General features: G+C 42.1%; 1 protein-coding gene across 2 annotated transcripts in view; it reads left to right on the top strand.

Annotated features, from left to right (window-relative positions):
- LARGE1 (LARGE xylosyl- and glucuronyltransferase 1) overlaps positions 1-13,089 on the top strand; it is a 361,133-nt gene that overhangs the window by 210,480 nt on the left and 137,564 nt on the right. For both annotated transcript variants that reach the window (XM_084627513.1, XM_084627512.1), the window contains exon 6: positions 1,485-1,656. In XM_084627513.1, coding sequence (XP_084483639.1) covers positions 1,485-1,656 — 172 coding nt within the window. The remainder of the gene's footprint in view (positions 1-1,484; positions 1,657-13,089) is intronic.

Genomic DNA, 13,089 nt, shown 5'->3' with positions numbered 1-13,089 from the left:
ATAAACCTGATCACTGTTAGAAATCAGAGAGAGCTTTATACATGTCTGCCTGGTGCTAACTTCTTCAGCGCTTAGCATGCTGGCAAATTCTGAATCCATCCGTGCCCAGGCCTCCCACAGTCAAAATTTTAACTGAAGCAATGGGAGCCATGCTTGAGTGAAAACTGAGTGAAGACTTCAGGACTTAGTGAATGCTCTGTAAGACATTAGACAGGAGGAACATCAGACATGAGACTAAGGTAAAATTTTCAAAAGCATGTGACTTAAGAGCCAAAGTCCCATTTTCAAATGTGGCTTTTGGCATTTAGGAACCTATGTCTTATTGAAAACCTGAAAGATGCATTGACTATGTCTACACTATAAGCGCTACGGTGACTACAACAGTGTAGATGCTTCCTACAGTGATGAAAAGAGTTGTTCTGTCAATGCAGGTAATGTACCCCCAAGAGATGGTAACTAGGTCAACAGAAGTATTCTTCTGTCACCCTAGCCAGGTCTGTATCAGTGCTTAAATCATTTGAACTATGGTGTTCCGGTGTTGAATTTTTTCACATACCACCTCCACGTGGTGTAAGTAGGTCAACCAATATTTTAAGTATACACCAGACCTTAGGAACCTGAGTGTCTTTCACTTTTAAAAATGAGATTTTGGTTCCTAAGTCACTTTAGGTACTTTTGAAAAAATTACCTGAGACTTTGTGGAAAGGCTTTGAATTTTGTCCCATTTTTGGTCAAAAAGTTTCAAATTTTTGTTGAAAATTTTTGAAATTCCATCCTTTTCCTCCTCATTTTTGACCAGTTCTGTATGATGCCACATGACAGCAGTTAGGAGTGATAAGAACTGGAGTGAGATGACATTTGGTAGGAAGGCCTTTGTCAGCTTTCAGAGTAAAGGGTTATACCAGTTTCTTGTCCCATTGTTCCCAAGTGACCAACATTTTGAAATGTGGACCTGTTGACCAACATAAGACCTCCAAACCCCGCTAAATATAAAGAGATGGAAAAGCATTTGTTCTGTCTCCTCAGAGTTGGTAGTTTCTGGGAATGGCAAACAGAATTGTTTCGCTTTGGTCTGAAAATGAAAGCAATGTAAAATACACTTGGGGTTTTGGATTAAAAGTGTATTTTAATTTTACCAAGACACACACACTTTCTCGTAAAAGGATTCAACAAGGTTGGAAAGGCTGGTTTAATTTTAAGTATATTCAGTGAAGCTGGGGCCTCAAAGAACTTACTTTTTGATTCAAGCTTTTAGAAACTTTAGTACATTTCTGATGTTGGTTTAAAAACAGCATTTCAGATGTCTGCTCAAGGCTGCCTCCATATGGTTCTATTATAGCTGGCCCCCAATAGTAGTTCTTCCCCCATTGCAAGAACTAGCGTCAGGAAGATTTTGGAAACTTGTATCTATAAAACAATATGTCTCTAATGAAGCTTGTTTTTCACCCCTTCTCTTCCTTCCCCCACTCCTTTTTTCCCGTTAGTCGGAAGTATCCTGGATCCCCAACAAACACTACTCTGGGATTTATGGGTTGATGAAGCTGGTTCTGACAAAGACTCTCCCTTCCAGTCTCGAGCGAGTCATTGTCCTCGACACAGACATAACCTTTGCCACTGACATTGCTGAGCTATGGGCCGTCTTTCACAAGTTCAAAGGTATTCTAATGCCATTTTTAATGCTTCTTTTGTAAACTAAACTGGGGGAAAGCTGACATTTATTTTTAAATACTTCTTCTCTTGCGGTTTCTGGTGTTTGAATATGTGTACTCTGCTTGGTACTTTTCTTCACAACAATGCAGGCTCAGTTGTCAACACTCATTTGGAGCTGTTTTGTTCTTCCTATTATTTTGGTGGTGGTGGGGAGTTCAGGAATAAGGTGGATAGTGGGGAGAGGAATTATTACCTGCTGTAATGTAATTCTAGGCAACTTTAAATGTTTAACACTCAAATAACCTCATTATTTCATATTATTTTTATTAATAAATCCAAACAGATTGTTTTAAACATAGCCTCTATTTGTTATCACTGCAAATGAGGAGAACCTACTTGGAGTGATGCAAGGGAGGACGGATTATTGCCTGCAATTATGTGAATGAAAGTAAAATATTTCCTGCTTCTGTTAATAAGTTGATAGAGGCATCTGCTGGATATAAAGTGTCTGGAGTAGATTCCTTCACTCCTATTCACTGCCATTACCTCCCTGAAGTCTGTCACATAGTTTGACAAGGAGAGAGCCATTTTCAAAGCAAATGGATAAGGAGGGGCTAGCCACACAACTCCCATTAAAAACTGTAGCGCTCAGTGACTTTGGACTCCTGTTTTCTCTCCCACAGGAATCTACCAAGTTTATAACTCCTGCGGCACCACGCTCACTCTTTAAATATTGAAACCTTCTTTTTTGTTGTTTGATATTTTTCTTCTCTTCAGACTGTCCAGGAGGGATAGCTACCACTTGTTCTCAGATCACAGAGAGATTTGATTCTTTAATGGAGCCACGAATTTCCAGCATGCCTGACATCTGTATTTATAAAATCAATCTTTAACAATTATTTTAGGCTTCTCTAGTCCATTCCTCAGTTTTCTTATTAGTCTTCTCAAAATAACTTGGAAAAGACCTCTTTGGGACAATTCAGAGTGTTCCTGAGACAGTACTTAGCACAACGGCAGTAATACTGCTGTTAAGGGAAGTTATCTCCTCTGTAGGAGTCTGACACCACATCCTTTCCATCCCGGAGGGCAATTTTAGAGCTATCGATTCTCTTGGTAGAAATGTTCAGACACCAATTATTGGCTAGAAATGGCTGTTGGAAATCTCGTGATAATTTCATCTGATGTTTCAGCAAGTAAAAGTATTTTCACGGTGGGTGTAGAATGGAAGAGGGTCAGAGCTTCCTTCTGTGGGATCCTGGGGGATAGCAGATATTACATTCCAGCACAGCCTCTTCCCGTTTACAAAAACACACACACATATACACAGAAACATCTGAAGTCTGTGGTTCTGTTTGTACCCAGGAAGTCTAAATTTTCAAGTTGATCATAATGATTTAGAGAGGCTGATGGTTCAGATTCTCTTTTCTAGGACAACCTATCTGGAAGAAGTTTAGGTTGAGGTTGGTCTTTTTCAGCATAGACATGTCAAATGTGTTACCTTGAGATGCCCAAAATAAATTTGTGGTTATGGCCTGTAACCCAAGGCTATAGGGTTAGGGATATCCTGTGTCCTTGATCCACAAAGGGTCTCCCACAAATTCATAGATTCAAAGAGTTTAAAGCCAGAAGGAACCAAGAGATCATCTTGTCTGACCTCCTGTATATCACAAGCACTTAAATTTCACCCTGTTACCCCTCTATAGTTCCTTCCTTCACAGAGTATTGTGAGGAAAAATTCATCAATAAAAACACGAGGTTTGTGCAAAGATCAAGGAGAGAGAATATGGCCCTTATATAATAACTTTTATTGTAGTTGGTAAAGTTACTGTTACATTCAGCATCACTCAGTCAGGGGAAAATGATACAGGATGCTTTTTAGAACCATTGCTATTTCTGTTCTTTGTTTGTTTGCTCCTCTGCATATGCAGTTATGAGGGTTGCTCAATCAGGGTAGCTGAGTGCACAAATTACTCATATAAATATGTGCACTTGGTTATTTGAAAATCTATTCACTGAAGTGGCACCGTTAGGCTTCAGAGTCAACACACCATTGAGATTAATATGGAAAACACACCTCTCTTAGATTGTTTCAGAAATATTGTTTTAGACTGTGTCACATTTAGAAGGTTATCTCTGCAGCCATAAGGGCTAGATATTTATTAATATTGTAGTGGAAATTTTCATTTTGTATAATCTGAATCGGTTATTGGGGGCTGGATATATGCATTAAGGGGGCCAGATCCAGCTTTTCAGCTATGAGTTTGACATTCCCGCTTTAGCCTTTCTCTCCCTGTCTCCCAAAGTTAAGCATGCTGCAGTATCTCTTTCTGTAGGGTAGATTTTTTAAACAATATATTAATATTCACTTCAAAGGTTTCTGTCTGCAGCCAGTCTGGTAGGGGCAGGCTTCTGAGGCTTAATTTACATAGGTTAGGTTTTCCATTCATCTCACATTGGGTTCTGACAGTTCCAAACATGAGAAACCATTTAGCCGTGGGGCAGGAAAACAAGACCACAGAACATACACATTCTTGGATAAAGTGCTGTAAAATATTTCAGGCAGTAAAACCTAGTATAGCCAATCTACTTTCATTGCAGAAATTGTATGAATTCTACTGAGAAAAGAACAAGTCCTAAACTATGTTCTCTTCCATCAGTTATAGAATTTTTAAAAGGCCCCATCAGCTAATTGTTTTGTTATATTTATTCTTCCATCCTCTCAGCAATGAAAGATTTTTCTCCCCTTCAAGTTTCTGATTTTGTCTTTAATTATTTAGTAAACATTTATTTCCTTTAGCCCAGGTTTGAATGGGGCAGAGCCATTTTGGCTCTGACTTTATCACATATTATTTGAATTACACATGGAGGCCCCAACTTTGATCAGGACCCCATTGTGCTAGATGGTGAGAGACAGTCCCAGCCTCAAAGAACATACAGTCTAAATAGACAAGGTAGACAAAGGAAGTATTAATGCTTTCCTTTTATAGATGAAAATTCCCACCTCTCTTGCTTTGGTCTCTTGGTAGTTAGATGAGTAAAAAGCACATATTACTATATTTATAAGGCAGCTGGGATTGTTGCTGTTGGACAAGTTTTTTTTCAATTTGCCTTTAATCTCAGTAGGTTACAACCCAACCTGTTGTGTAAGAGCTATGACCAGACAGAAACATGTTCCTCCAACAACAACTTACGCTGTGAACCGCAAAACTAACATGTGAATGTTATTCAAGCTAGGAAGACTTGCAGGGACCATCTATACCTCTGTTCTGCTGACTCTGATGGGTATGGGTCTCCACACAAAGATAGAATTAGGCAACCCTAATTGCCTACTGGCAGCTAGCACTTGCTATCCTTGCTTGGTTTTGCCTAGTCAATGTCATGTGTAAGCAACAACTCTGAAGCATGTATGAGAGCCCAGTAGTTCCTGGAGGGGGTCAGTGTTGAAGAGTCAGTTTTAAACATAATGCTATCATTTACTTCCAAAGGTGCTTTGGTGATTCTTGGGACAAACTCTAAGCATACCTGTCTTGGAGAATGTAGCTAGCCTCTGATGCCACTCTAATGCATGTGCAGTGTCAGCCACTTCCACAATCCAATTGGCCACTTGCCTTTGCAGCTGTACTTAACTATAAATATTTGGAGTTGTTTAGAAATCAACTGAATGTTCTAAGTAAAATAAATGGTATAGTTCACATAATCCCATCATGCATATCTGAAAAGCTTGTTAAAGAATTAAGATTTATGCACTGCCCCCTATTGTCCAAGCTGCCAAACAGGAGAGTGGACAGATAGGAACTGAAATGCCAGTTCTTATTCCTTGCATGGATAAACACAAGCTACAGAACCTGTTTGCTTTGTGTCAAGAGCTCAAACAGTGATAAAAATCTGTACTGACATCATAAATACCAGAAAAGGTCAACAGTGATTTGGGTGCAGGGTCTAGTGCCCACAGCTGAAGAGGGATTGGCACATAGTCAATCCCAAACTTTAAATTTGTAAACACTCAGCGTGTAGGCTCTTTGGCACATTGCTCTGCAGATTGCCTGAGGTAACAATCTAAATTCATGCAATCTCACACCTTCTTTAGCAGAAAAAAGAAATTCCTGTGTAGGTGGTTTAGTAATCCTCCTACAAGAACTATGATCTGTACAGTTTGTATATCATATGTGTGTGTTGCTTTTAATTTTTCTGTGAAGTTAATGTGCCTGAAAGTGAGGGGCTGACAAATCAGCTGGAGTCAGGAATAGTGTAGGATGGTGCTGTTTCAGTTTCCCCCAGTGTAGCTCTCTTAAAAGTAGCTCAGCCTTGATCATTTCTGCTAATCCTTAGCCTTGGCCTTTCCTATACAAAGAAAACACTCAGTCCTTTTTTGCATGTAACTATAGTTCCCTCATGGCCAAGATGGAGTCTCCTCTGCAGATGGCTCTAGCCAAGAAAAGATGCATGTGGGCTGCAGCAGGGAAATTCCCTTTCACCCCAGGGGCACCTGTCTCCCCTCCCCCACCCCCAAGGGCATGTGCGCGCACCCCCCCCCACAATAGTACAACAAATATAGGAAAGGAAAATACTTATTTAAAGAGGAATGAATGAAGGAACACAACAGCGGGAGAAGATGGGGGAACAACATGAGGACTCATGGGCCCAGTGGTACCACAATATAAAAGGATAGACACTGAGCAATGCATTTAGACTCAGAGTTCAAGAATCCTGGGCAGAGTACCAGTTCAGCAGTGAGTCTTGGGTGCTCCTGGTCATCCTCTGCGCTAGTAAAGTTTCCCTAACAAACCCCTCTTCTGCTGCTCTCTGCAAGCCCCACAGAGTGGCTTAACCTTAACTAGCTACACCCTCCCTCCTTATTCCCAGTGCAAGGTCACAAGCCCCAGTACTCATGGCCCCAGACAGGTCTGGGTGACAGTGATACTGGGTCTGACTCCAGTTTGTCCTTCTCAGGTGATTTCTTTCGGCACAGTGCTCCTCCTGGCTCCTCTCCTGGGGCATCCCTGGTTGGCCACTCTGTCCCTCCCAGGCTTCCGGCTGGTTCTCGGCTGCTTCACTATGTGAAGGCCTGCACGCTGTAGCTCCTCTTGTCTGGAGCTACAGACACCCTCATACCCCTGTCCTCTGCCTCTCTCAACATCTCTCCCCCTGAACAACCAGCACCTCTTCTGCCTCAGGACAAGGTTGTAAAGGTGGCATGCTCTCTAAACCCCAAGGGGGTTAGATGCATATGTTGGTTTTATGATGCAATCAAACATCCATTTGAAGCTGAGATGAAAATATAAAATTAATTGTCACCTGAGACCTAAGACAGGATGTGAACCAGGGTTTGTTTTTCAGAAGGCTCTGTAGTCCAGTCTGCCAGTCTATTCACAGTAAAATCACTAAAAAGAAAAGGAGTACTTGTGGCACCTTAGAGACTAACAAATTTATTTGAGCATAAGCTTTCGTGAGCCACAGCTCACTTCATCGGATGCATTCAGTGAGCTGTAGTTCACGAAAGCTTATGCTCAAATAAATTTGTTAGTCTCTAGGGTGCCACAAGTACTCCTTTTCTTTTTGCAAATACAGACTAACACGGCTGCTACTCTGAAACCAGTAAAATCACTAAAGCTTTCCTAGATCATTCTGAGACTGGATCTGTGCAGGCTGCATGAGGCATTACTTGTGAACAGTCCTACAGCCATGTTTCTGTTTATTCTGGTCCATACAGTAGCGGTTTTCATTTTCTAACTAATCAAGAGAAGGCATTAGCAACTCGCACCTTGGCATGTATGAAAATCCACAATACGAGTTGGTCACTTTAAGAAGGAAACAGGATCAGATAGTGGCACTGTGCATTAAAATAACTGAAGGTGGCTATTAAAATAACTTAACATTATCTGAATTCTTATAGGTATCTAAAAAGGCCGAATCGTACTTTTCTTTTTATGACCAAACATCTGTTAGTTTCTGAAAGACCTGTGTAAGTGTTTTATGGTTGGACTACAGTATATCACTCTCTTAGGGTTATTCCACAAATGAAATAGATTTTCTCTTTGAGGAGGGCCATGTGGAGAGTGTATCTGTTTAAAGTTTCCTATTCCTGATTATTGCAACATGTGTTTTTCCCATTTTTCCACTGCAAAAGTGTTGAAGCCTCATCAACAACAATCCTGTATGATAGCTATAGCTGATAAGAAATTCTGGGATGTGTGGTGGAACTTCCATATCTCCATATGCTGCTGGATAATTTACGTCTAGTTGTAGAACTAACAAGGGATGCCGACAGGCCCTGGCCTCTTAGGGGAAATCCTGATATATAAAATATTATTCTTTTTCTTTGCTTTTTGGTTTCTGAGCCTTTAGGATACACTTCTTTCTTGTTTTCATGATTTTCTCCAAAACTATTAGGGCTATTAACTTACTTGGTTACAAATTAAAGCTGAGATTCACTTACCATCTTTTGATTCCAGCAACTGGGGCTTTTAGAAAACACCAGTTATCATGAAGACTTGCAATAAAATCATAAAACTTGGCAATGCAGAAAGCATGAGCAATGTTTCTATCTCTTCAGCACCAATATAGAGCTTTCTCAGCATCTCTCTTCTCTTAAGTCTGTGTTGGCATGCCATCCATTTTAGAGCTCCATGGGGGGATTCCATGAGTTACCAAACTTCCAAACTAAACATTTTATGACTCATTCAGAATTAAAGGGGAAAATATTCTTGGTCTCCTGTGAACACTTTGTGGAAGATTCAAATTGGTTTAATTACATTTCTGTCAGTTACTTTGTGAAGGACTTTTATTGCAAGCCTTTGTTGAAAGAAACCTGATAAGTGTCAGCCTGCTGGTGGACATAATTTGAGTTCAGGTCCCAAGCTCCCTAAATCCAGCACAAGCTGAGAATTTTCAGGAGGCAGAACATTCAGCCTCCAGAGGATGGGCATAGGGTGAAGAACAACTCTTCAATGGCCTTGTCTCATCAGTGCAGGAGAGGGACAATTCAGGAGTGGGGATAAAAATGTTGGGGATCTGAGGATTTGTGGAGAGCTCTACAGAAATGAGAAACCTGCGTGCAATAATAAGAGGAACAAATCAGGAGCTGCTGAGTGCTGACAGACATCTTGGTGGGTTGGTCCACCCTCCCACCATGATGCAATATACCCTTCATGCAATAATCAGACTTCTTACTGATGCATTTCATTTCTCATCAATTCACAACTTGTTTACACTTTATTTCTCCTATATGGCTTAAAAAATACACTGTCAAATATTCCCCTGAAGGAAACGCATGTTCTTAGTCCATTTACTAATACTGGTGCTGGTAGCTTCTATATTCAGTGATTCTCAGTAAACAGAGCAGATGAATAAACAGACCATGAATGTGGAGTAAAGAGCTACCTGTCCATCATTCCAACAACATTTAGCTACAAGTCTGTAATGATGATTTCGCTTGACATAAGTGAAAAAGCCCAGAGGATCAGGCACATGGGTCATTCCCTTAACAAATGAAGTTTACTCTAAGGTTTGATAGTTATATTACTGGGACTAAAGAAATAATTATATCTAATAGATAGATTTCCATGCCTAGGGCCCTTGTTCTAATCACACATAATCTATCAAAAACATTTGCTTTCCGTTGTTCTCTGTGACGTGCATTGTAATAACTTGATATTCTATTTTCTCCAGCTCTGGGCCAGACATATTTTCTTAACCAACCTACCACAGCAGTTACAATCCATACTTTTAAGGACCTAAGGCCCCATTTCCAATTACAAAGTTCTCATCTGAGATTTCACCTTTTTGGGTTTCATGCTGCAAATCATGTCTAATACTATCCTTAACGGCACAAGAATGTGCATAGGGTACAGAATGGCTTAGAGGACATCTGTCTTGCAGGCTGGAGTTGGAAGGTGGAATGCATTGCCCAGAGGTCAGTGCTATGATTGCCCCATCAGCCTTATGAGATTGTGATACTGCTGTTTGCAATACCCGGAAAGGGGGAAAAAGGCTTATCAAATTAAGCTGATGTATTACACTGTTGAAGTAATGCTGTGTACAAAGTCACTGGATGTGTGAGTCAGTGGAAAAAAAACCCCAACAACAAATCATATGTTTAAAGAAAATCTATAATCAGTCCACTTCTGTAGAAATAATAGAGAACACTCATGTTTACTTCTAACCTAGGCTAGTATCCTAAAAAACCAAGGACCTTTGAACCCCAGACCAATGACAGAAGAAAGAAATAGATTTGTGTGTAATGACCTACTTCTCCTCCTAAGTGTCTGTACTTTACTTAGGGCTCGAGCTTGTTCTTCTCCATGCCCTTTATAGCAATCTTCAGCTTGCTTTCAGCACATGCCAAGCAGTTCAGTTATGGAGAGGCTTTTCTTCCTCTAACTCTTTTCTGGAAGTAACTCTTTTCTATGCCCTGAGGCATTGCTATGGGTTTTAGCCCTGGTCACTCCAAATATACACCAGAGATGGTTGAAAAACTTTCAACAGAAACTCCATGATGGGCTAAAACCCAGCGTGTCATAGACTTTTATTTTAGTATATTAAATGCTTGTAGATGTGAAGAAATAACAGCACTGATTTAAGCCAGACATAGTGCAAGCTTCCGCTACATAATTGTACCAATGAATCCCAGTTCTGACCCACCAGCACACAGCATTCTTCTAGGATTGTTTCCATTACAGCTTCATTGGTGCAAGTTAGGGGTGAGATGCAGTGCTCCTTGTTCTTTCTGTTCTGGGCTTATTCTGAGTTGGGACTGCCAGGCATACCAAAATGTGTAGTAGTTTTGTGATATGGCAAATGGAGGCTAGGTTGAGATAACAGATTAATTTTCACTTGTTTTCTGTATAAGATTTGGACCAAATTCACAGGTGGTGTATATAATTACACTTTGTTAAGTTGGAATGAGTGTAAGTTCCTCAGCCCTACTATGTCCCCTTTGCATGGCTTGAAAGCTGCAAAGGGGACCCAATGACGGATGGCAGCAGCTAAGGATTCCCCTAGTTTAAGAAAATCCTCAGTTATATCGGGCCAGCCTGACATCAGCTACATCTGGTCCTACTGGCATAGATGGTCATTCTGAGACTGGGAAGGGTATGTCAGCAGAGTAGCTCCTTGGGAGATGTTATCTGCAGGATAAGTTAGAACAACCCTGAGACTGCTCTCACTTGTGTCTGGGGTCAATTTGGTTCCTGGCATCCTCCAGAATTTGAGACACTGGAAAGGGGACGCTGCTCTGACACACGCGGGAATCTTGACCATTGGGGACAGAAATTAATGTGTAGCAAGAAAAACAACCAGCAGTTGGATGTAAGAAGGTATAAGATAAAACACCCTGCTTTATCTTACATCTTGTTGTTGCTGACAGCCTTTCCCACTACAACTCTGCCCTTCTGCCCCTTCAGTGCATAATTTACTCTAATTTATATTTAGACCATTTTATTGAAGCATAAGCCACATTTACATCCCCTCTGAATGTGGCCCATGGTCTCCAGAATTCCACTAATCCACTGCACCACTGAGCCCCCTACAAATGTTGATTCTGTAGCCAGTGATGGTGGAATACTTCCTTCCTGAATACTTCAGGATGTGATTGTTGTGGGTGCCATGGGGCACCCCTGAAGGGCTGCCTACAGGCTTATTGCCAGAATTCCTCATTGTTAAGCCATATCAACATTAGCTGTACCAGTAGCATGGAGAGTCAAGTGATCTTCACTGCAGCTACGTAATAAAGATGAGTGCTGATTAAATTGGTGGGCCTGATCCTCAGCTGAAGTAAATCAGCATTGCACCACTGAAGTCAATAGAATAATGCCAATTTACACCAGTAGAAGATTCTGGCTCCTTGATTATAGGATTTACATAACTATTCTTACTGTGCACTTGAATTTTCCTTTATAGGACAATTATCAAAAGGTGAGGAGAGGTGACTAGGGGCAACAGCGAGGTATCTGGTGTAGATCACAAATAAAAAGTTTGTTGATCTCAGCTGGGTTACAGAGCTGTCAGACGTTTTGGTATGGTTGTCTGTCTCTGCTCAAGAGAAATGCAGGTCAGGGATGAATTGGATTAGCAGAGCTGTGAAGAGACCTAGGACTGGAACTGCAGGGGTCGGGATCTGAAGTACTTTGGCAGAGCTGTAAGAGGACATTTGCACACTGACATCAGTGTGATTCTCATGGTCATCTAATTCATTCAAACATGATAAACAATAAAAAAGTGAAAATAATAGGAGGAAAAAGAGAGAAAACAATATCAGGATAAGAAGGGGGAATAAAAATGGGGTACAGAGAGCAGGAGAGAAAGGAATCAAGAAATGGAGAAAGGGAATAAGGAATCAAGAAAAGACTCATGGCTGTAATGTTAGTGGATTTTATCTATTGTGACAAAGTTCCTGCTCTACCTTGGCGGGTCTTGCGCTTATTGACGGATTTGCTTGCCTTGGAGATTCACGGCAGCCCTCAGCCTGGCCGTTTTTCTGAATTCACAGTCCAGGTCGACTACTCCTGTGTCTGACCAGGAGTTGGGAGGTTTGGGGGGAACCCGGGCCTGCCCTCTACTCCGGGTTCCAGCCCAGGGCCCTGTGGAATGCAGCTGACTAGAGTGCCTCCTGGAACAGCTGTACGACAGCTACAACTCCCTGGGCTACTTCCCCATGGCCTCCTCCCAACACCTTCTTTATTCTCACCATAGGACCTTCCTCCTGGTGTCTGATGATGCTCGTACTCCTCAGTCCTCCAACAGTCCGCGTTCTCACTCTCAGTTCCTAGTGCCTCTTGCTCCCAGCTCTTCACACGCACACCACAAACTGAAGTGAGCTCCTTTTTAAAATGCAGGTGCCCCGATTAGCCTGCCTAAATTGATTCTAGCAGCTTCTTGATTGGCTGTAGGTGTTCTAATCATCCTGTCTTAATTGTCTCCAGAAGGTTCCTGATTGTTCTGGAACCTTCCCTGTTACTCGGCGTACGCCGATGACGTCCTCCTCGTGGTCCAGGACCCGGGCGACTTGACGCGAGTGGAGGCATGCCAAGCCATCTTTTCGGCAGCCTCCTCCGCCCGAGTCAACTGGGTCAAGAGCTCTGGCTTGGCGGTGGGGGGCTGGCGGCAGGTAAGCTCCCTCCCACCCGCGCTTCAGACCATCCGGTGGAGTGCCGGCCCTCTGCTCTATCTCGGCGTTTACCTTTCTGCCACGCACCCTTCTCCGCCGGAGAACTGGCAAAATTTGGAAGGCGGCGTGATTGAGCGGATCAGGAAATGGACGAGGCTACTCCGATGTCTCTCCCTTCGGGGGAGAGCACTGGTGCTTAACCAACTAGTCCTGTCCACGCTCTGGTACCGGCTCAACACCCTAGCCCCGGCCCCGGGTTTCCTGTCCGACCTCCGGAGATTGATTCTGGAGTTCTTTTGGTCAGGATTGCACTGGGCCCCTGTTGGAGTTCTCCA

The sequence above is a fragment of the Lepidochelys olivacea genome (assembly GCF_965140295.1).
Source record: "Lepidochelys olivacea isolate rLepOli2 genome assembly, chromosome: 1".
NCBI lineage: Eukaryota > Metazoa > Chordata > Testudines > Cheloniidae > Lepidochelys > Lepidochelys olivacea.
Note: the sequence above shows the minus strand (reverse complement) of the source record. Positions and strands in the feature narration are given on the sequence as shown.